Source organism: Alosa pseudoharengus, unplaced genomic scaffold (assembly GCF_046254945.1).
Source record: "Alosa pseudoharengus isolate Yale_2024_CS ecotype anadromous, Long Island Sound unplaced genomic scaffold, YU_APseudo_1.1 YU_APseudo_1.1_scf_9, whole genome shotgun sequence".
In the NCBI taxonomy this organism is placed as follows: domain Eukaryota; kingdom Metazoa; phylum Chordata; class Actinopteri; order Clupeiformes; family Clupeidae; genus Alosa; species Alosa pseudoharengus.
The window spans coordinates 8,592,116-8,614,270 of record NW_027468881.1 but is presented as its reverse complement, the minus strand read 5'-3'; the positions used below and the strand labels follow the sequence as shown (position 1 = coordinate 8,614,270).

General features: G+C 47.3%; 1 protein-coding gene across 1 annotated transcript in view; it reads left to right on the top strand.

The window, feature by feature from the left end:
- prex1 (phosphatidylinositol-3,4,5-trisphosphate-dependent Rac exchange factor 1) overlaps positions 1 to 22,155 on the top strand; it is a 66,420-nt gene that overhangs the window by 19,863 nt on the left and 24,402 nt on the right. Inside the window, exons 4-17 of the mRNA XM_076277019.1 lie at positions 2,655 to 2,759; positions 3,417 to 3,518; positions 3,728 to 3,889; positions 8,075 to 8,208; positions 8,522 to 8,637; positions 10,216 to 10,365; positions 12,055 to 12,202; positions 14,788 to 14,888; positions 15,914 to 16,017; positions 16,244 to 16,293; positions 17,710 to 17,785; positions 17,926 to 17,998; positions 19,754 to 19,896; positions 21,391 to 21,483. Of these exons, the coding sequence (XP_076133134.1) occupies positions 2,655 to 2,759; positions 3,417 to 3,518; positions 3,728 to 3,889; positions 8,075 to 8,208; positions 8,522 to 8,637; positions 10,216 to 10,365; positions 12,055 to 12,202; positions 14,788 to 14,888; positions 15,914 to 16,017; positions 16,244 to 16,293; positions 17,710 to 17,785; positions 17,926 to 17,998; positions 19,754 to 19,896; positions 21,391 to 21,483 (1,557 nt within the window). The remainder of the gene's footprint in view (positions 1 to 2,654; positions 2,760 to 3,416; positions 3,519 to 3,727; positions 3,890 to 8,074; positions 8,209 to 8,521; positions 8,638 to 10,215; positions 10,366 to 12,054; positions 12,203 to 14,787; positions 14,889 to 15,913; positions 16,018 to 16,243; positions 16,294 to 17,709; positions 17,786 to 17,925; positions 17,999 to 19,753; positions 19,897 to 21,390; positions 21,484 to 22,155) is intronic.

The window sequence follows — 22,155 nt, the reverse complement described above, 5'->3', positions numbered from 1 at the left end:
ATGTTTATCAAAGGAGTGCACAAAGTTGTTGGGCTATTCTGGGCACAAGTGCAGGCCTTTTAAAATGGTGGTGGATGAGGGACATGAAAGCCTACTGATTGTGGAGGGGATGTTTGCCTGCCACAGGAAGCTGGTGGGGTTGGGCAGGGGTATCCCAGGTCACCAAGGGTCAGGCCCGGAGGGCTCAAAGGGAGGCATTGACAGATCTTGACTTTTCCCTCGCTAACTGTTTGAATCATCCCAGCTGTTGATAGAATCGTGCCGGCTGTTTTGGCAGAGGGCAGCATTGCTGTTGCGTGCGTAACCCTCCTCCCTTCTAAACAGTAAAAATAAATATTTGTGCTCGTGTTTGGACTTTTGGATGTCCCACGCGTCTTGATGATTGACATCCCTAATTGATGGTTGAGGCAGGGGCTGGGGTTCCTGGGTTTCTTTTCGCCATCCAATTGTTTCCCTGCCCATGAAGACGCCACACCCATAAAAGCAGGACAAGTTTAGGGTTTGTAGGTTTGTAATTTTGAGCCATGCATCAAAATGTATTATTTTTCGCCAGCTTAACAATTATAATTTGCCTCGCCACATGTACACTCTGCCATTATGTCATTATAATTCCCCTCCCATAACCCTTTTGCTATAAAATGAGAACAAATAACCATACAACACATGCAAGCTCTGTACAGCCCAACCACCACGGCCACATGGGCATCACAGACGTCACCCTATACTTTGGTGTCACTCGTGTGGATGCGACCAGCCCCAGTGCCTCACGTTCTCAAACGCCCCTCAGACGAGTGAAAACCCACACAATGCTCTGTCGTATTTTCTCTGATCGTCGTCCAGATCCTCTGACGCAATGGTCTCCAAAAACACTTAATGCTCCTAACTACGAGCTCATGCGGGATGAATTTGCCGCTAAGCGCCTTATGATAAGTCCTACAGCGGGGCCGTGCCAACCTCGCAGCCACTCTGGCAGTTATTTATTTCTGTTTCCTCGCAGTTATCGACATGTGTGCAGGTCATCTATTTCGGTGGGTGTAAGCAGACGTTTTTGGCTGAAGACGTGTGTTTATAACGGACACACGCTCGCACACACAAAGCCCCCTCGGCCACAGTGCGTGGCTCGCTCACTCTCTCCGAACATATGCCAGGACAGATGTTCCAGCTGGTGTTGCCAGTTGCTCTGTTTTGGCTGCGAGCTTCTTCATCCTCTGGTGCGGGGACCACTCCAAAGCTCTGTGACAATCGAGAGGCACAGTGACACAGTTCACAGCCTCTGCCGTAGGAAGGGAAAGAGGGCTGTCAGGGCTTAGCAGTATTCACGTGCCACTCCCTCTCTGTCAGAGCACAGACAGCCTGGCGCATGCGTGTAAAGAACCCTCGTCTGAAGCCTTCAGGTTTGACCTTGTGACCATCTGACACCACATGCTTAATGAGGTTACCTACTTCGTCTTACCCTAAGGGGATACATCCATTACTCACCTGAGAGCAAACCCAGACGCTCACCTGTGAAAAACCCCACCGTCACCTGAAGGTACATTACCACATTTGTCATGGGAAACATAAAACACGGATCATTTCTGTCCCATTGTGGCGAGGATCAGCACTCTTTTCGAAGTGATCTGGTCCTGCCTGCTTTAGGGCTGTGCAGTGTCACGTTGCCTCCCAGGCTCCAGAAGTGTTGATGAGCTCATGTGTAGGGGTTTGGGTTTCGCATCCTGAGGGACTACAGCCCCACTACTACCATTTCCATTTTAAAACATTGTTTCGTTCGTCCACACAGCACGTTTTTCATTGTCTGAATCTTGTCCGCGTAGGACACCTAGACGGTAGGTGGGAAGCCTGAAGCATGGATCACATGACTATTCGCACAAATCACATGACCATTCACGCAGTTTTCAGCAATGTAAAATGGGTAATTTAACTTGTGTGTGGGGGTTCGGTTTCACATCCTGGGGTGTTCTGGGGTCGTTGGGCAGCAGCATCTCCGTGTCTCTGCTGAGGCATCACCCTCTGCTGGGAGAAGTCACCGCAGCCCACACTCACTTAAGCTCTGGCCCTGAAAAGTGTAGCCGCCTCATCAAGCATTAATAGCAGTCTCATTCACACGGAACACGCCGGGCTCACGCCCAGCTCACCTGAGCACCTCGTATGCCCAGGAGGAATGGACATAAAAGGACTGATCCGGTTGCACAGGGATCATATCAGCCAATGAGCTAATCCAGCTAATTGCTCTGGTTATGAAGCAACCTTGCCGCACACTTGCTGCCTTACGCACACACACACACACACACACACACACACACACACACACACACACACACACACACACCTTAATGTAGGCCACAGCACCCTGTCAAATGTTTCTGCCACTTTATGTGTGAAAATCTACAGGGAAATGTGTTTCACAAATAAGCACATTCTTTTTTTCAGCTACTCCTGCTTTTGCCCTGAGCTGGACAAACTAGGTCAAGTGTAATGATGTAAAGCCATAAGGTTCCCCCGGTCTTTGTAGCCAAACAAAATCCAATTTCTCCGCAAAGACTAGGGAGCAGACCCTTCAAGCAAAACGCATAGTTTATGTAAATTCAGTCCCTTTTTTATTTCCATTTGACTGTTTCCATGATTGTCTGTTTTCTTTTTGCATGTGAATGTAGAGAGGCAGATTCTCGGTGTACGGGGAGTACTGCAGCAACCACGAGAAAGCACTCCGCCTGCTCATGGAACTCAACAAAATCCCACACGTACGCACCTTCCTGCTGGTGAGTTTTGCTCTGGCTAAGACTAGTTGCTGTACCATAACACATCATGTGACTATATACTTGCCTGGCCGATTAGAATTAAATCATCATCCAGTCGACGTGTTTTGTTTCTGTGTTTTTCTTGGCTTTTGCACATTTCTTCATTGTATCATTATCTGACTGTGTTCTAAAAAAGCACATTGTTAGTGCTACTATTTAAAGTATCTATGGTGCAATCACACATGAAAGATTGAGTAATTAAAGGGCAGATGAACCTTTGTCTAAACAGAAGAGAAGGAGGCGGAGGTCTCAGCTGTTAATGTACTGGGACCAGGATGAGTGACGTGTGGATGACCACACTCTTAGCACACACACACATGTGTGCTATTTTAGGAATGTCAAGACTTTTTGTCTGGCCTGAGGGCAGATTCCTCACACTCAATCATAACCTGAAGAATTGTAGCAATGTAAATGGAAGCCCTGATGAGAGACCATGCAGAGTGTGTGTTCTCTAGGCTCTCCTAAGGACTGGAAGCTATGAGTCCGTGTGGATATATTTAATGGAGATCTCTCTTTCTTCTTTCTTTCTTTCTTTCTTTCTCTCTCTCTCTCTCTCTCTCTCTCTCTCTCTCTCTCTCTCTCTTTCTCTCTCTCTCTGTGTGTATGGCCTTGTGACAGCACTGCATGCTGCTGGGGGGAAAGAAGTCTACCGACGTGCCGCTGGAGGGCTACCTGCTCTCACCCATCCAGAGAATCTGCAAATACCCACTCCTGCTGAAGGTAAGAAACACTCCTCACAGGCAACACACGCACACACACACACACACTGTCTCACACTATGCGTGCTTTCAAAGACTTGCAGGGATAATGGTGGAAATATGGAAGTGTGTGAATGTCTTGTGATGTGTGAGTGTCTTGTCTGCTGTTTGGTGTGTGAGTGTGTGTTTGTTGATGTCTTGTGATGTGCTGTTTGTGCGCTGTTTATGCAGGAGCTTCTGAAGCGCACCCCTAAGAAGCACAAAGACTACCCGGCGGTGGAGGAGGCCCTGCAGACCATGAAGGCTGTGTGTTCCAACATCAACGAGACCAAGAGGCAGATGGAGAAACTGGAGGCCCTGGAGCAGCTGCAGTCCCACATCGAGGGCTGGGAGGTGAGCACAACTGGCTGCCATGAGAAAAAGGGTGACATGTATGTATGTGTGTGTGTCTGTCTGTTTGGCTGTGTGTGTGCGTGTGTGTGTGTGTGTTTTGGCAATGACATCAGCGCTGATGTTTTAGTCTTGCATTCTGGCGCTTATGATTATGTGTGGGGGTGGGGGGGGGGGGTTGGTCAGGCACTGCATCCTTTTTAATTCTGCTCTCCCATGCTGAAGCTCTCTTCCTCATGTTAAAGCAGTTTGTCTGGCCGAGCTGCTCTCCGCACTTCACATTCTCACATCCTCCCCATTTAGCCAAATGCCACATCTTAATTAAACCAGACTTCTGCGGCTCCCCTGTGATCTCCTCACTGGATGATATAAATCGGGACGGGGGGTGGGGGGCTGGCGTCCCAGTGCTCTCTCCCAGGGGATTGTGGGAGTTTATGGCCCAGAGAGAATGTGGGGTGAAGACAGGCTTGTGTGAAAACCTGGCAGGGAAGTGTGTGGTGGGATTGAGAGATGGTTGGGGGGGGGGGGGGGGGGGGGGGGGGGGCAGAGAGGGAGAGAGAGAAAAAGAGAGAGAGCGGGTCTGTGGGGGAAGGAAGGAGAGATATAGAGAGTTGGATAGAAAGGGGTGGAGAGGGAAGGAAGGCGAAAGGAGGGGGGTGGAGAGAGAGCGCGAGCGTGTGAGAGTGGGCCGGGGTTTCGGTCTTCCTCTCTGTGACATGTTCCTTCAGTGTCCAGCAGACAGGAGGAGGAGGAAGTGAGAACAAAAAAAGGAAGCGCCGTCGCCTAGGAGATCAGTCAACGCTTCACAACATGCCCACCATTCTCCCTCCCCCCTCTCCTCCATCTTCTCAGCCACTCACTCTCTCTCTCTCTCTCTCTCTCTCTCCCCCTCTCTTTCCCCCTCTACAAACACACACACATGAACGCACTGACACGCACACACACACTTACTCACTCTCCCTGTCTCTTTCTACACACACACACACGCAGAGACTGAGAGAGAGAGAGAGCTCAGGGCTTCGGATTAATTACAGAGTGTGAAATGTTAAAGTGCAGTGTGGGTGTGTGTCTGTGGGTTTGTGTGTGCTCACAGATTTACATGTACCAGCATGGAAAGATGCAGGGTTGTTTGTGCCCATGCCTCTGCGTGTGTGCACGACTTTTCTTGTGTGTGTGTGTGTGTGTGTGTGTGTGTGTGTGTGTACCATTTTCGTCACAGCTCAGACTGTGGTGTTTATGGCAGGGTACCTCTTCAGAACAGAGGGCAGCTTTTTCATTCTGAAATCAGGTTCCCCCTCTGCTCACCCCTCCACTAACCATCAGAAGAGCAGAAATACATGAATGACAATTACAGATTACACTGTGAACATTTAAAGGACACCATGTGAAATAATCCTGTTTATTTTAATCTACAGTTGTAATCGTGGTTGTACCGCATTGTGCTGCATGTGTACCGTGCTTCTGAATTAAAGCATTGGCAATCATATACTACTTGTTAGACTGTGTGATAACCGTGCTACTCTGGTTACCAGCATCGTGTCTATTTGGAATGTATTTAGAATCAGGAAGTTAGCTGCTTTTTATTTCTGTCCTGTGGTGGATTCCTCGGCACCATAAATGTGAACTACAGACTACACAGGTTACATAAGTGGAGTAGGGGGCGGGGGACATGGTCTCCTCCTCAGCTGAGATTGTAGCCTGTTTGGGAACGGCAAGAAGTCCTGTGAATTGACACATACATGTCTTTGCACTGTTGTAGACCATTCAGTTAGCACATGACTGTGTGGCCTTTTTCACAGGTTTCACTGAGCTTGACTTGATGACCATGATGAGGGTGATAAAGCCAAAGTGTTGCATAGTGAGGTGATACTAGTAACTCATATCCCAACTTCAAGGGCAGAAGATTGGATGGAGATTTTTTGGACCAGTCTTACACTTGCTGTTATGTTTCACTTGTTCTTCCAGTCGTTAATTATTATTCCATTGTGCAGCCTCTCTTTTTGCAAGTTAATAGAGAGTGACAGTAGTACATGCATGTACTGTATGTGAGCGCGCACCAACACCCACAGAGTCCAACTCCATTACTATGGGTTCAGATGCATATAGTGCTCTTAGCAGATCTGTTCATAAAAACAGACTCTCCCTCTGTTTTGCCCCTCTCACCCAATCTCTCTGCATCAGTGAACTACACTATTTGCATACACAGCAGTTTCTAACAATGTTATGTGAGGCCTTGCGTTAAAAATGCATGATTCAGAGTTTTATACAAACACGTAGATGACCATTGCTGACCTAACTATAATATTTTCTTTCAACAAAACCGCATTGACGATACGGTTTATGTCTGGATGATGCAGTGATGTCAGTGCTAGAGGGCTGAGGTGTGTTGCTTTAGGAGTCTGCCCTAGTTTTCTACTGACATGAGTGCGGCTTGTCTGTCTTTAATACCAAAAAGCCCCGTGTGTTGGTCACCATGAGGGCCTTATTTAGAACCCAGGAAATTAGCGATTTTCCGTTTTTGTGTTTTCTTCGCTGCGGTGTTCCTTCCTCCACCAGACAGGGAGGGAAGAGGTTTGTGTGCCTGTTGACTTGTGTTGGAGAGACACAGTTTACGTATGCTGCTCTAGCTAATGTGGTGTTCCGCTGCCTCTTACACTCTCGGCTAGCCAGCGTTTCTGTCTGCCTCGGTCAGCGTCTGGTTGTTGCATCTGTCTCTTGAACCTGCCAAACTCAGCATGACCGCTTGGGTTTTCAGTCTCACAACATAAAAATAAAATCTAAATGTTTTTGACTGATTATTTGGTTTCTGGTTTTGGTTGAAGTCAGTTGATATGCCTCCCTTATGTTGTTTTACCCATCATAGCTATGAAATAACTATTAACTTTACTTTTGCAGTCACTGATTTTTTTTCTTCTCTCACTTGTGTACCAAACCTGTGACTCAGATAGTGAAGTTTGTCATGTCTGACGTGAAGAGATGGTTAGAAGTCTGGCAGTAGCCTTCAGTTGTGTCTGTGATTACCAATATATAAACATCCCAAATAAAAAGCCTCTGGTTTTGACTTCACATCTAATTTGTTTGACCTTACACTGCAGCACAGATGATCACTGTTGGCCCACTGTTGGCCCAACGTCATAGTTCACGATTTGGATTAAAACCCAAGCAGGCGTTCTCACATCAACAAACACACATGCTCAGACTCCCCAACCCTAACGTGGCCCGTCTGAGCGAGGTGGTGTGGCTCGGGCATGTGATCGAGTCTGACGGCGAAGCCTGCAGGCAGCGCGCTAGATGAGCCCAGCACCCTTTTCAGAGTGGGGAGAGGGAGTGAGGGGTGGGGGGGGGGGGCGCAGAGAGAGAAATAAACAGGCTTTGTTTGTCCCCCCGAACAGCGGTCCCTCTGAGCGCGCTCGCAGCCTGGCTCCATTTAGAAGTCTTTTCCTGCTCTCCCCGCATTCTGAACCCAGCCGTGGCTTTGTGGAGCGAGCCCTCTGAAACCACACTTTCTCTCCACTCATGGGGGGGAAACACACACACACACACTCACACACACACAAACACACACACACCCCTGTCTTCTCCCCAGAGCTATTCTGCTCAGACTGAAGTTCAGACTGAGCGGGGTCAAGAGAGAACGGGGTTCACAAGTGAGTTTTTAGGCTCCTCACCAGACTTGAACGCACAAACAGCAGTGAAAAGCTCATCCTGTCATTGTCCCTGCCTAAAGCGTGAGCTCGGCATGGATTACTAATGCTCCTCAGATGGCATGGCTCCTCGGAGACGACTTCTCTGGTTTTAATCAACCTGAATTTACCCTTTGCTTTACTCTCCATTGACAAAATGGTCCTGTTGAACTCCCAATGCCAGGGTCAGATTAATCTCCTCTCCGCAGTTCAACAGAATATCAGACTTTGTCTGTTTTAGCTGTCACTAAAATTAAGTAGTAATTAAGTAGTAATTAATATTCTCATCGCCAGGACATTGCTCTTAGGATTCTGTAGGAGAACTCAGATACACTCTGATGCAATTATAGGTAGAGAACATTAGAAGGCCAGTTTGTATGACAGGATGTGAAGTGAGAAAGTGAAGGCGAATATGCTTTTAGAACTCACTCCACCGTCTCTTCCCCCCCCCCGCCACCCCCTTCTCTCCCTTCCTCTCTCCTGCACACTATCTTTGTCTTCACAGGGCACCAACCTGACGGACATCTGTACAGAGCTGCTTCTCCATGGCAACCTGTTAAAGATCTCAGCAGGGAACATCCAGGAAAGGGTATTCTTCCTGTTTGACAACCTGTTGGTGTACTGCAAGAGGAAGTCCAGGTGAGACCCAGTAGACTTGATGAGAGCCAAGCCCAGCTCAAGACTCACACCTCACCATAGATGTTGTGAATGTAGATTGAACAACTAACATTGTATATGGTGGTAAAAATACGCTGGTAATAATACGGTGGCATATGTATGGCCGCAGGGCATTGTCAATAATTCAACCAATCTGTAACTCTATATGGATTATGCTTGAAAATTGGTGGAGAGCCTATGTTGCCCACATGATGTAAAGCCTACTTGAAGCTTGAGGGGTCACATAGAAGTAAATGGGTTGATGGACTTTAATTGGTGATTCTTTGCTCTTCAGGGTTTCAGGGAAGAAGTCCACGAAAAGGACCAAATCGATCAACGGCCCACAGTACCTGTTCAGAGGCAGAATAAACACAGAAGTCATGGAGGTAGAGAACGTGGAGGATGGAACAGGTGTGTACTCAAAACAGCATGTCTGTCCACCTGTCTGTCTGGGCCCTCATTGCAGCTCAAATGCTTAATCTTTCAGCCAATTCCTTATTTAAGTCAGATTTACTTACTTTTTGGGAATTATTAGAATTTGGAATTTAATTATAAAATTGGAATTGGAATCCACTGGTAATTATAAAGAGCTTTTAATATATACATATAAAGCCAGGCTGGATTCATTCAGTTACCTCAGAAACTGTTGAGCGCTGTTTGTGACTTTACGCTTCCCTTGTGACTTCTTAGAAATGTGGTGTACAGGAAAGAGTAGGCTGCAAGCATACGCGAATGTGTGTCACCAAAGGAAGACTGTGCCACAGCAGTTTGCATGGGTGGTTGTTGCAAGCAGTGATCATATCTGGAGATCTACTGAGGCCCTGGCAAACAAGTCTCAGTTCCCACACTAATGAAATGCTCCAAGGAGGACAGAGTTTTCTACTTCAGATTTGGCATAATTTGGCATTGCTATCAGTGGATAATGCAATTAAACCATTTTAGCTTTGCTTTAAGTACTAGTGCTGATGTTTTCATCAAGGCATCCTTTAAAAGTTTATGTAAACTTTGCTCTATTCAGTATCTCAACACTGCAAGAAACCCATTTAGCACAGTTTTAAGATATTTCTATAACATAGCATAACATGATCATGTGTGCATAACATAGTTTCTACATCTGTTTATGAGTATGTACAGTGTAGCTAACCTTCAAATCAATCAGTTTGTACATGACTGGCGTCACTGCTGCCCGTCATGCATTGGGAGCAATTACGCCGTGGCTTTAGTGGTTCCGCCCCGGCGAAACGAATGCGATGAGCCCCGTTAAATTCACCCGGAGAAATTCCTGTGGAGTAGAGAAGGCGTCGGAGAGTGAGCTCAGCTGCACTCCTCATCTATTTCTGTGATCTTTGCATTTGGTCTAATGGGGCCATTAATGGGGGGCCATTATAGCCTCATTCATTATTTAGAGATGAGCCGTGGCTCACCTGCCGTCAGGAGAAGCAGACTCGGAGACCGGTCTTGCCTGTCTTTTCAGCCCCTCTATCAGTCCCTTATGTGTAAGCACTTATATACTCTTAAAAATCTACTGACTGAGCTCCTTGTTGTACTTACTGTATTGACCCTTGACTCGTGAGAGAATGGGTTTGTCAGCAGAGAAGAGGAGAGAGAGCGTGCGGAAAGAGGAAAGGGGAAGAAAAAAAATGCCTTTTGGTTGTAAACACAACTTTTTTTAATGGTGTGATTTTGTAAGATTCATTAGCCTCACACCAGTGGTATGTGAATAAAACACAGAGGCCTAATTCTACAACCATATTCAGATGAATTTGGTAGTCATGTACACTAGTGCACACAACCGGTTTGACACTCCTAGACACCAAAGCTGTGCATTATGGGTATTGTAGTCCTTATAGCTTTTCTTAGACCTTATTATACTGTTGTGCCCTGGACAATACTCCATGTTGAATGGGTAGTGCATCTCATCTCTTTAATGTTTCCCACACCTGTGGGGGGTGTCCGCCCCTTCTCACAGTCTCTCCCCTTCCTCCACAGCGGACTATCACAGCAACAACTACACAGTGACCAATGGCTGGAAGATCCACAACACAGCCAAGAACAAGTGGTTTGTGTGCATGGCCAAGAACGCAGAGGACAAGCAGAAGTGGCTGGACGCCATCCTTAAGGAGCGAGAGCAGAGAGAGAGTGAGTACCACACCCCCAGCCTCCCAGTCTGTGCGGGACTCGTATCTCATGCAGGACTTTCCTGACACTAATTTCAAACCCTTGTAGATTTATCGGTGTTTGGTACTTTTTGACACAGTAGTGTTTTGTGGCCCTGAACATTTGGCCTGCTCCTTCCTCTTGGTTTCTGGATCTCACCGCTTAATGTTGTCAATGAGGAGTTTTGGCAGCCTTCAGCTGTCACCGCCCAACTCAGCTTGTCCCTGTGAAATGTGGCTCAGAGAAGAAGCTGTCGTGAGATGAAATGGAAAAAAAGATTGAAGAGAACTATCACTCTCTCGGCTGTGAGCTGCTTTGTTGTTCCTCAGACAGAAAACTACACCTGTCCCTGCCCTGACCACCTGTTCATGTTTTTGAAGTAGTTTACCATTTTCTTTCGGAGTGTTTGTCTTTATTTTCTTTCTTTTTTTTTGTTTTGACTGAGGATTGTTTGGTTGGGGTCAGTGCTGGGTAATTGGCTTGTGTGTGTGTGGGATGTGTCAGTGCCTCAGTGGGTGAGTGAGACTTGTGTACGTGAGCTTGAGTCAGATCTCTCTGGGTTTGCAGGTCTCAGGTCTTTACATTCCTCACACTGGGCCACAGCTTAGCAATGGCATTTTTGAGAGGCCGCATGTTTTCAACATTAACATTTGTAGATGCTAGTAGTCTACAAATGCTTGTAGTCTTTCTTGTTTACCTAATCAAAACCTAATGCTCTTGTCTCTATAAATCTTACACAGGACTTTTAAAAGATTTGATTACATTCACAGGCCATCTGATTAAATATACGATCTTGGTGTTAATTTCTTAAGCGATTTAAGTGATTAAAAGTTTAGCTTTAGTGCAGGTCAGAATGCATGGCTTTGTGGGAGTGTGCGTGTGGGTGTGAGTGAGGCTGGCTCTCGTCTGACCCTGTGGGCTTTTGGGGGTCTGGCTCAGGTTACGGCTGTGTGTAACTTAGTCTGGGCGACAGGTGCCTCATCAGTCACACGTTCCACTGCTCTGGGCCCCCAGTGTGGGGGCGTGTGGGGGCGCCACTCTGATGCTTCCGCACATCTGTGTGTGTGTGTGTGTGTGTGGGTGTGTATGTGTATGTGTACGTGTGTGAGAGAGAGGGGGGGGGGAGCAACTACTCCTTCACACCTAGAGTGGCTTCTCTCTCTCTCTCTCTCTCTCTCTCTCTCTTTCAATTTCAATTAAATTCAATTCAATTGAGCTTTATTGGCATGACAAAAAATACAATTTGTATTGCCAAAGCATACATGTACGTAGTAGTGTGTAAAGACATAAAACAAAACTCTCTCTCTCAAAACTCTCTTTCTCTCTCTCCCTCCACCTTGGCCAATGCGTTGGTTTGAAATGGACCCTAGAGTAAAAAGTCATTCAGGCTTAACCATTTACTATGCCTAGCACACATCCACATCAAGACACTTGTTCATGCTGGAGTTGCTAGAGCAGAGAAAATATTCAAGAAAAGTAATGGGGGTGTGTGTGTGTGTGTGTGTGTGTGTGTGTGTGTGTGTGTGTGTGTGTGTGTGTGTGTGTGTGTGTGTGTGTGTGTGTGTGTGTGTGTGTGTGTGTGTGTGTGTGTGTGTGTGTGTGTGTGTGTGTGTGTGTGTGTGTGTGTGTGTGTGTGTGTGTGTGTGTGTGTGTGTGTGTGTGTGTGTGCAGGCCTTAAACTGGGCATGGAACGGGATGCCTATATGATGATCGCTGAGAAGGGGGAGAAGCTTTACCACATGATGATGACGAAGAATCGCCACCTCATCAAGGACCGGCGCCGCAAGCTGACCAACGTGCCCAAGTGCTTCCTGGGAAAGTGAGTCTTTTGAGTGGAATGTATGGGTGGTTTGTTCAGGGGGGTCTAAGCAGGACCTCCAAAAAGCGTGGAGACACTCTGGAACATCTCATCAGTAAGAGGGTTCCCGACCTCTCTCACACCCAGTGGAGCGCAAGCATTCTTTATCTCAAATGCATGCACACACACACACACACACACACACACACACACACACACACACTCACACACACAAGCACAAGAACACAAGAAAGCTCTGATTCTCTCTTTCTAACTCTTTTTTTCTCTTTTTATCTCCTTTTTTCCTCCTTTGCGTCACACACACACAATCACTCACACATTCATGCTCTCACACACACACACACACACACACACACACACACACACACACACACACACACACACTCACACACTCTGTGCTTGCTCTCCCCTGATGAGAGGGGTGGCAGTAATCACTTTCCCAAGCCTGGTGCCAAGCAGCCCAGAGGAAAGAAGTGTTCCCAATGAAGAGGCTTCATTAGCGGGACCCTCTCCCCCTCAACCTAGGCCCATCCCCCACTAGTCATCACACACACAGGCACACACAAACACACACACACACAGAGATACAGACACGCAGATATGCACTCCTGTACACAGCTCCAGGCTGGAACGGGCGTCTTCCATCTCTCAACGGCATGAATTGACAAAGAGAAGTGCACATCTCATCTTTTCACCCCGTCTGTCCCTCTCATCCGTCCCTCTCTGGTGTGTGCACAAGCACATGACACACACACAGCCATGCACATATGCACATACGCACAGGAGATGCCATGCTTTTGTAAGACATGTCCTTTATGGCTACATAAATGCTTTTGGCCAGAGCAATGCATCTCTGTTTGGATTCACATTCTTGAAGGCTGTAATCTGCACATAATAACAGATGTTATTGTTGATATTATTCATTTCATTCTCATATCAACATAGCATATTTGTTGTGGCTTTCCCAATGACCAACAGAGCCTATCGTACTTTCCCACAATGCACTTAGGCGATTGTTTAGCATCAAAGTGCCCGTACGAGACCGCCCCAGCTGCAGACACAGGGGCGGGGCGACCTCTCCCCACCCCGTGCTCTGCTGAACTCCTGTCCTGGCCGGCGCAGGGCTCCAAACCACGCCGCTCCGCTCTACCTCACCTGGCCTACATCTGCAGCACTGTGGGCTTGTTGTTGTTGCCGCCATCGCTGCTGTACGCAGTGCCAGAAATAGAGCTCACGGCAGCTTCACTTAATTCCTTCCAGTAACAGAACCCCCCACCATACACACACACACACACATGCACACACAAGCACCGCCCCCCTCCCCGCACTAAACTCCAGACTTGCCCCAGACTAATGCTATGGCTGGAGCCAAGACATTTTGGCTTCCGCTGCCTTGGTGATCTGTATCGATATAAGAAACTTCTCCCTCTCAACCCCCTCCCTCCCTCCCTTTCTCTCTCTCTCTCCCTCTCTCTCTCTCTCTCTCTCTCTCTCTCTCTCTCTCTCTCTCTCTCTCACACACACACTCATACTCTCTCTCTCTCTCTCTGGCTCCTACCCGGCTCTCTGTTCTGTCAGCATTCTGCAGCCACTAACAGCCTCTCTGGTTGCATCAAACACTAAGGGGAAGTCTGCCCTAGGAGCTACCTGCACCCTTTTACTACAAACTCCTGACCAGCATACTATTCCTGTCCAGCCCAGGCCAGCCCAGCCCATCCCCTGTTCCTGCTCCGCTGCTGTTCCCAGTACCTTGGGGCTTTGTGTTGCACATGTATGACATTCCCAATCTGTGTGATGGGGTGAGAGTGTGATGGGGCTTGTGTGTGTGTGTGTTTATGTGTGTTATGTGTGTGTGTGATGCGCTGAGATAATAATTTATCCCCTAATTAAAGCACTCAGATGGGAGCAGATGGCTCAAGGTGTCCGCATTCTGCATGGACGATCTCATAGGATATATACACACACACACACACACACACACACACACGTCAGACATACACACACACACACACGGCACACACGTTTACACACACATATACATACAAGTAACACATTTACACACATACATGCTTACTTGTTCACTCTGACATTCTATTTCTTTCTCTTGTACATGAACATGTTTTCTCTTCTAGAAGCACACACACACACACACACACACACACACACACACACACACACACACACTGCAGGCAGACAGTTACACTACACTTAGCTAGGCAAGAAGTGAAGAAGTGAAGGTCATTGTGAAGCATGTGTTTGTGTATTATATGTATGTACCGGTATGTGTATATCTGAGTATGTGTGTTTTTAAGTATGAATGTTATTACCCCTACCCCCTCTCATAAACAGCTGTGTGTGTTTGAGGTTTAAGTGTATGTGTTTGTTTGTGTGCTGATCATGGTGTCTTTATTCTAGACATTTTGTTGCTGTTGCACTTTGATTGTTGATAGCATCTATTGCCAAAGTAGTAAAACGTACTTCTAAGTTTGTAAACACCGTAAACACGGAATCTGTTTAGTGTTTACTGCTTCTTTGTGTTTACAAGTGGATTTTGTGTGTGTGTGTGTGTGTGTGTGTGTGTGTAGTGAGTTTGTGGCCTGGCTGTTGGAAACTGGGGAGATTAGTAAAGCTGAGGAAGGCATCAACTTGGGCCAGGCTCTTCTGGAGAACGGCATCATCCATCACGGTGAGACCTCCCTGTCTGCACCTCCACTCCTGTCTTCTCTCATCCCTCTGTCCTTTTCTTCTCTCCATCTCTGAGTCCGTCTCCTGATCTCCCATGTCAACATTATAAAAGTGCTATTTTTAGCTTAAGTCTTTCTCGCTCTTATCTCTCTCTCTCTCTCTCTCTCTCTCTCTCTCTCTCTCTCTCTCTCTCTGTGTCTTTCTTTCTCACTTCCCACATTTCACGTCTACAACAAAGTTAAGGTCACCATTTTCAAGTCTTTCTCACTCTTATCTTTCTCTCTCTCTCTCTCTCTCTGACATTTCAAGTCTACAACAAAGTTAAAGTCACCATTTTGTGTTGGCCCAATTCTTCACGCGCAGAACATCACATGTTCTGTTGGAGCCCCCTGCTGCAGTTTGTGCTTCTGTGTTTTCGAGATGAGGGGTGAAAAACACTAAATCCCTAAGAACCAAAGACACATGAATGATTCATGAAGCTGAGCTCAGTGTGGCTTTGAGAAGGGGAGGAGAAGAGAGGAGAGGAGAGGCAGAGGGAGGGTAAATCTCTCCATCTCCATCTCCATCTCTCCTCCTCTCTTCCTCTCCTCCTCTCCTCTCTCTTCCAAAGCTCTCCACCATCCTGGCCAAATCTAGCCCTCTGGATGGGGGGGGGGGGGATTTCAGCAGGCTTTTCCCATCCCCTGGCGCCTAAGCCACCCAATCAATAAATGACCTTGGAGACAATGGACTGGTGGTGACGGGGAGGGCGTCCAGACACACAGGGCCAGTGATGTCCTCTTGCCATTGGCTCTCTCCTACTCCTCGAAGGCACATCAGAAAACTCCACAGAGCCCTTGGAGGACATCTGAAAACAGATGTCCTTACAAGATGCTGTTTAGTTTTCTGCCCGAAGGTGTGCTGTCTGGTTTTTCAAAGTGTGTGTCTCTACGCTCAACTGAGTTCACTGAAGTCTTTGTTGTTGTCGATGTTTGAACATTTTGGAAATGCTAATGATGAGTTTCTTTTTACACGGTTGACTCCTAGTGTCTGACAAGCACCAGTTTAGGAATGAGCAGGTGCTCTACCGCTTCCGTTATGACGACGGCACCTACAAAGCCAGGAGCGAGATGGAGGACATAGTTTCCAAGGTTTATAGTTCACCCACAATACACATTCACATTCACTCTCTCACATGTGCATGCGTGCGTCCGTACACACACACACACACACACACACACATACACACACACACACACACACACACACACACACACACACACATACATACACACATACACGTGCAGACAGAGAGAGAGAGACATACACACATTGTGTCATGACATGAGGATGACTAACCTGTCCGTTTCTTCTCAGGGGGTGAGAATCTACTGCCGTTTGCACTGTCTATTTACGCCCGTCATCAAGTAAGAACCTCTTTTTTTACTTTTTTCTCTCTCTCTCTTTTCTATCAGTCTAGGCTGTGTTGTTCTCTGTTCCTCATTACATCATCCTATCTTTCTATTTCGCCATCCCCTAAGGGGTGGAAATCACATTTAGAAAATGTGTACATACATCTATCTACCACCGGCAGAATTTTGGTCAAATTCATCAGCCACTCAATATTAAATTATTACTTTGTGTCTTAAATCTAGCAGCCACGCTCATATTTTACCAGCAATTTGGCTGGTGACTGGTGCTAGTTTCCATCCCTGATCCCCTTATTATCTTGGTGGCCATCTCTCTGGTCTCCAGATCACAGTGCATATAAAGCAGGCTCAGATGTCATTTAACTACATGTAAATGAAAACATCTCTCTGGTCTAGCAGTTAAACAGAAAAGAGAGAACTCATTCTACATGTTGCACATGTGCTTTTATCTTTGTCACAGTTTGTTTATGTGACTGAGTTCATTGTTCATTCAGATTCTCCCTGGTGCAGCTGTGCTTTTCTCTGTGTGTGTGTGTGTCTCTCTCTCTCACTCTCTCTCTTTCTTTCTCTCTCTTTCTGTATATCTGTCTCTCTCTCTGTCTCTCTCTCTCGCTGTCTCTCTCTCTCTCGCTGTCTCTATCACTGTCTCCATCTCTTTCTATCTCTTTCTCTCTCTCACACACATAGACACACACACCCACACACAGACAGACACACGCACACACGTGAGCAGTAGAAAGGTGGCCCTGTCTGAACCCCGCTCCATCAGTCACAGGCGCATCAGCTGAGCGCGTTTGTCAGTCCGCTGCCCAACATCAGTCACAGCTTTCTCAGCATAGAAATCACTCTGACAAGGCCTTTAAACACACACACACACACACACACACACACACACACACACACACACACACACACACACAAACATACTCCACTCTCTCTCTCTTTCTCTCCCCTCTCTCTCACACACATAGATCACCACTGTGACTTCGAACAGAAGGAAGAGGGGGTGGTTAGGGCAGGAAACATGAGTGAGGCCTCATTGAGGAGAAGAGTGAAAGCTGTGGGGGGGGGGGGGTGACTCATGTCCCTCTGTGTTCTGAGTGAAAGTGTAGAGTAGAGAGAACTAGTGGGCAGAGAGAGGGAGACAGAGAGATAGAGCTTCTGCATGTTGACACAAGTGTGTTACGCAAACAGCCTCTCCCCAGAGAAATTTCTAGAACCGATGACAGTTAGCCAAGTGTGTCAAGATCTCTTTCACTCATCTCCCATTTTCATTAGGGACTTTCCCTCGGCCTTTTCAGTCAATTAGACTGCGATGGAAATGTGAATGTATGAATGTCTTTGCCTCTTTGTTTTATGCTGTACATTACAGGACTAATGTTTTGCCTTTATGTATGTGTCTGGTTTGTGCAGAGATCGAGATTACCACCTAAAGACCTATAAGTCTGTGTTGCCTGCCAGCAAACTGGTGGATTGGCTCGTGTCTCAGGTGAGTGTGCGTGTGTGTGTGTGTGTGTTTGGGCCTGGTTTTGCATGTGTTTTTGTACGTGACTGGGTCATGTGTATATGTTTACATTTGACTGTGGTATTATCACGTTCTTATGGAGTGTGATGTCCTCTGTTTCCCAGGGCGACTGCACTACACGTGAGGATGCAGTGACCTTGGGGGTCGGCCTCTGCAACCATGGCTTCCTGCACCACGGTGAGTCCTCTACCACGACCACTCCCCCAGCCACACCCACAGCCACGACAGCAGCTGTAAGCAACAGCAAAAATAAAACTGCAACAACCATCACTGCCTGCCCTTGGGTAGAATAGTCAGTATGTTTAGTGTCTGGGGCCAGGCTAGCTCTTTAGCGTCAAGCTCCAGTAAGCTTTAGCATCCAGCAGCTGGCCCTGGGTCACCCTCCCCTCGCTCCTCTACTGCTACTCAGCACAGCTCTAACTCTGCTGCACAGTGCTATCAGGTAAACAGAGGTTTGCAGTGGTGCCTGTCCCAGCTGTTTGCTATTTCAACACAGGCCGTCTGGGGCCAGGAGTTGAACCCAAACAGTTTTTCAGATCTCTGAAGGAGAGAAGGGAATGGGGTTGGGGGGGTGCTGGTGTTTGATTGTTCTGGCACCTTCCATTCACCCAGCTTCTGCTCTGCTGAAACTCACTCACACTTCTACTGCCCTCTCAGTACTGGTTTTTGACTTCAACTCACAAGTGGTATGTTCCTCCTTGTTCAGAGGAAGCACAGCGCGCTCAGGCAGTGCGTGGCATGGCGCAATGTGATGTTAGTGTAGAGATAAGCTAGGATGTGTTTGTGGCTGTTTGGGTTGAAGGGTGGTGGTTACAGTGAAAAGCCAGAGTTCTTACAAAAGTAGTGCCTCAGGCAACAGCTTATTCACCTGGCATTAGGCCAACTTAAAAAAGGTGTGTCTAAAACTGTGTGTGTGTGTGGGTTTGTATGAGTGTGTGTTTGTGGTGAGTTCCTGCTGCTCCCAGAGGATGTCTTTTAAACAGCTGGGTACTTTTGTTCAAATATCACATGACTATCCCCTCAGTCTTAGTCTGCGCCCTTGACTCCTGCCCCCTCCCCTCTCTGTCTGTCTGTCTCTCTCTCTTTTTCTCTGTCTCTCACTCTCTCTATCCCTCATTTTCCTGGCACGGACACACAAAGAATACTCCACAACATGTTGCCTTTTCGGCTTGTCGTCCCTGAAACATTGTGGGAGAATGTTTTGATTGGAACACAGAGAGAGAACAGGCTGTCCTTCTCTGTAGTACACTGTCACTTTTTCTCCATGAGGGAACACAAGCACATGCCCTGCTTTTTTCCCCTCCTCTAATCCTGCAGGCTCATCAAAGAGGTCAAAGTTTAGACATGGAGGTCATTCAGTGGGGTCTGATGCACGTCATCATCTAAAATCATTATTAGAGTTTGAAATCCTTCTCATCTGCAGCAGGTCTTCCTACCCCTCCCTCATCCCTCCACCCCTCTCTCTTTCCCTTTTTCCCTCTCTCTCTCTCTCTCTCTCTCTCTCCCTTTCTCCCTCTCCCTCTCTCCCTCTCTCTCTCTCTCTCTCTCTCTCTCTCTCTATCCATCTGTGTCTGTGTGTGTGTAGATACTCAGGTGTAAGAGCTGTCTGAATGCTATCTGACCTGTGCACATACTACTTCACATTTTTGCCGTCTAAGGACACTGCCAAGATTGCATTACCTCTAGTAGAATAGTACAGAAATGCAGCCACGTCGCACTCCATATGATACCATAGGGTTATCAAAATTAAAACCATTTTGAATTCATGTCTTATGAATGTGGTTTCCTGAACTGACTATAATGGTATAATCGTCATGATGACTATATTAGGTTAGTTTATTTCTGTTTCTGCCTGACCGGCTGTTGTGGTAAGTAGCTGAGGTCATGAGTGATGTGTTAATGAGCACACATGTGTGCCTGTGTCCCTTGCAGTGCTGGAGAAGAGCGAGTTTAAAGATGAGACGCAGTTCTTCCGTTTCTACGCCGACGAGGAGATGGAGGGCACCAGCACCAAGAGCAAGCAGCTGCGCAACGACTTCCGACTCATCGAGAACATCCTCGCCAAGACGCTGCTGGTGAGGAAAACACACACACACACACACACACACACACACACACACACACACACACACCCCAAAACATACACAGACACATTCACCATTCACTCAGCACTAATATGGCCAGACACACACACACACACGCTGAACAGCTCACCCCGGCCGGTAGCACCTCTGACCCTCCGCTCCAGTCCCAGGCACGGGTGTGTGTGTTAATAATAAAAGGATTAAGCTCCTGAGACGCGGATCCCCCTCACACTCGCTTCCACTGACGCTCTATAATTACCTTCTCTCTCCCTCCATAGTAATGACTCTGACCTTTACCAGTGCACTCTTTCATCTCCGGCCAAGTGGAGATGCAGCACATATGGAACAGCCCGCTCAACCTGCACCTGAACCCCAAACACACGCAGCCATGTGGGCCAAGATCTTTGCTTGATTTGCGTCTTTTTTTTTTTATTGGATATGTGTCAAATCTACTTGACCGCTTGATGGGTGACTGAGCTGAGACATCAGTTCACACTTTTACCCATCCACACACACACACACACACACACACACACACACTGCTCTAATAAGCAGGTCAGCCTTTAGCCACCTACAGTACAGTACATCTGCCAAATAGTCTGCATACCAGCGCCTCGGAAATGCAGAGTTCCAGAACACAGCCGTGCACATTCCAGGCTGTCCACCCCTTGTGTAGATATTTACAATGTTGACCAAAGTGTCCACAAATACTTTAGTTGGAAACAATGGCTGTCCTCTCCCCGCTATGGGGCAGTGAATGTCATCCCATTCTCTGGCCCTCAGAGAGGCCCCGCCACACAAACAAACCCACACAAGCACTCTGCACTCACATTCACTGCCACACTGCAGCAGGTGGGGAAAGAATGCAGGGAAAGGCCACAAGAGAAAGGGGCAGAGGATGTATGTTAAACAGGTGTGTGTGTGTGTGTGTGTGTGTGTGTGTCTGCTTCTGTGTCTCTGCGCGCATGCTTGTGTGTGTCTCTCTCCCTCTCTCTCTCTCTCTCTCTCTCTCTCTCTCTCTCTCTCTCTCTCTCTCTCTCACTCTCTCTCCCCTTCTTTCTCACACCCCACTATATCACAAAATCCAAGCAGCATTCATTCAGTCTTTCATGTCTCTATCAATCTATCATCCTGTAACTGACTTTGTTACCCATTCTGGTCTGGCTGCTGTTCGGCTGTGCCCATTACTCCAGATAGCCATCTTATTGTGGTTTTGTGTCTGTGCGTACACTGTCACGGATGTGCCAGATCTCTACAGAATGCGACCCACTTTTGCAAACGCAGCATGATTTGAGGTGCATATGCTGTAAGTTTGCAGGACTTGTTTGCATGCGTGTGAGGAGTGTTTTGTTGGGGTGTCCGACTGCTGTGGGAGAAATACGAAGACGAGCTCAGATCAACAGACTTGTTCTCTTTCTGTCTGAAATCTTTTGCCATTTATTTTTGTCTTATTTGTGTCTGGTTGTTTGTGTTTTTGTCTGTCAGATTCACCCAGAGGAGGATGACTACGGTTTTGAGATCGAGGAGAAGAACAAAGCCATTGTGGTTAAGAACGTGACTCGGGGCTCTCAAGCAGAGGTGAGAGGAAACGCATATACACACACGCAAACCGAAGCTGCAAATTGAAGCACATAACTTTTAACCACTCTTTGCTGTGGTGTCTTTCCGATTAACAGATGTTGACCATTGCTGACTCTGTGGTTGCTAGAGGAAGGTGTGCATCTCTTATTGTTCAAACTCAAGGCCCCTTTCAGAGTTGCACTCCTGCTTGCACTGTTGTGCAGAGGGTGGAGGGCTTATGGGGGGCTGTCTGCATGGGTGGGGATGCAGTGTGTGTGTGTGTGTGTGTGTGTCTGGAGAAGCACACATAAAGGTGTTTGCACACTCCCTCAACGAACACCCAACAGTTGGGCCAGTGTGCACCATCAGTCTGTGTTTTCTGGTGTTGTTTGAGATGTTTGAGTTTGAAATGTTCTTAAGTCAGTCTTTTTGACTCAGACTGTCAGGGCAGTGTGGAGCTGGAAGTTTGTTTTCTGAACATTCTAAAGACTGCAACCAACAGCGGCCAACTTCAGGATGTTGGGGTTTGTTGGGGCATTGTCCCAGTACATAACTGGCAACATTGAGCTTTGATGCTTTTCTGCTTTGACAACACCCACTGTTTCACTGGAAGGGCAAAGGGGTAGCAACAGGACAGCACTACAGAGACTGGCAGGTCACCTGGTAGGGTTAATGTTAAAGAGAATTAAA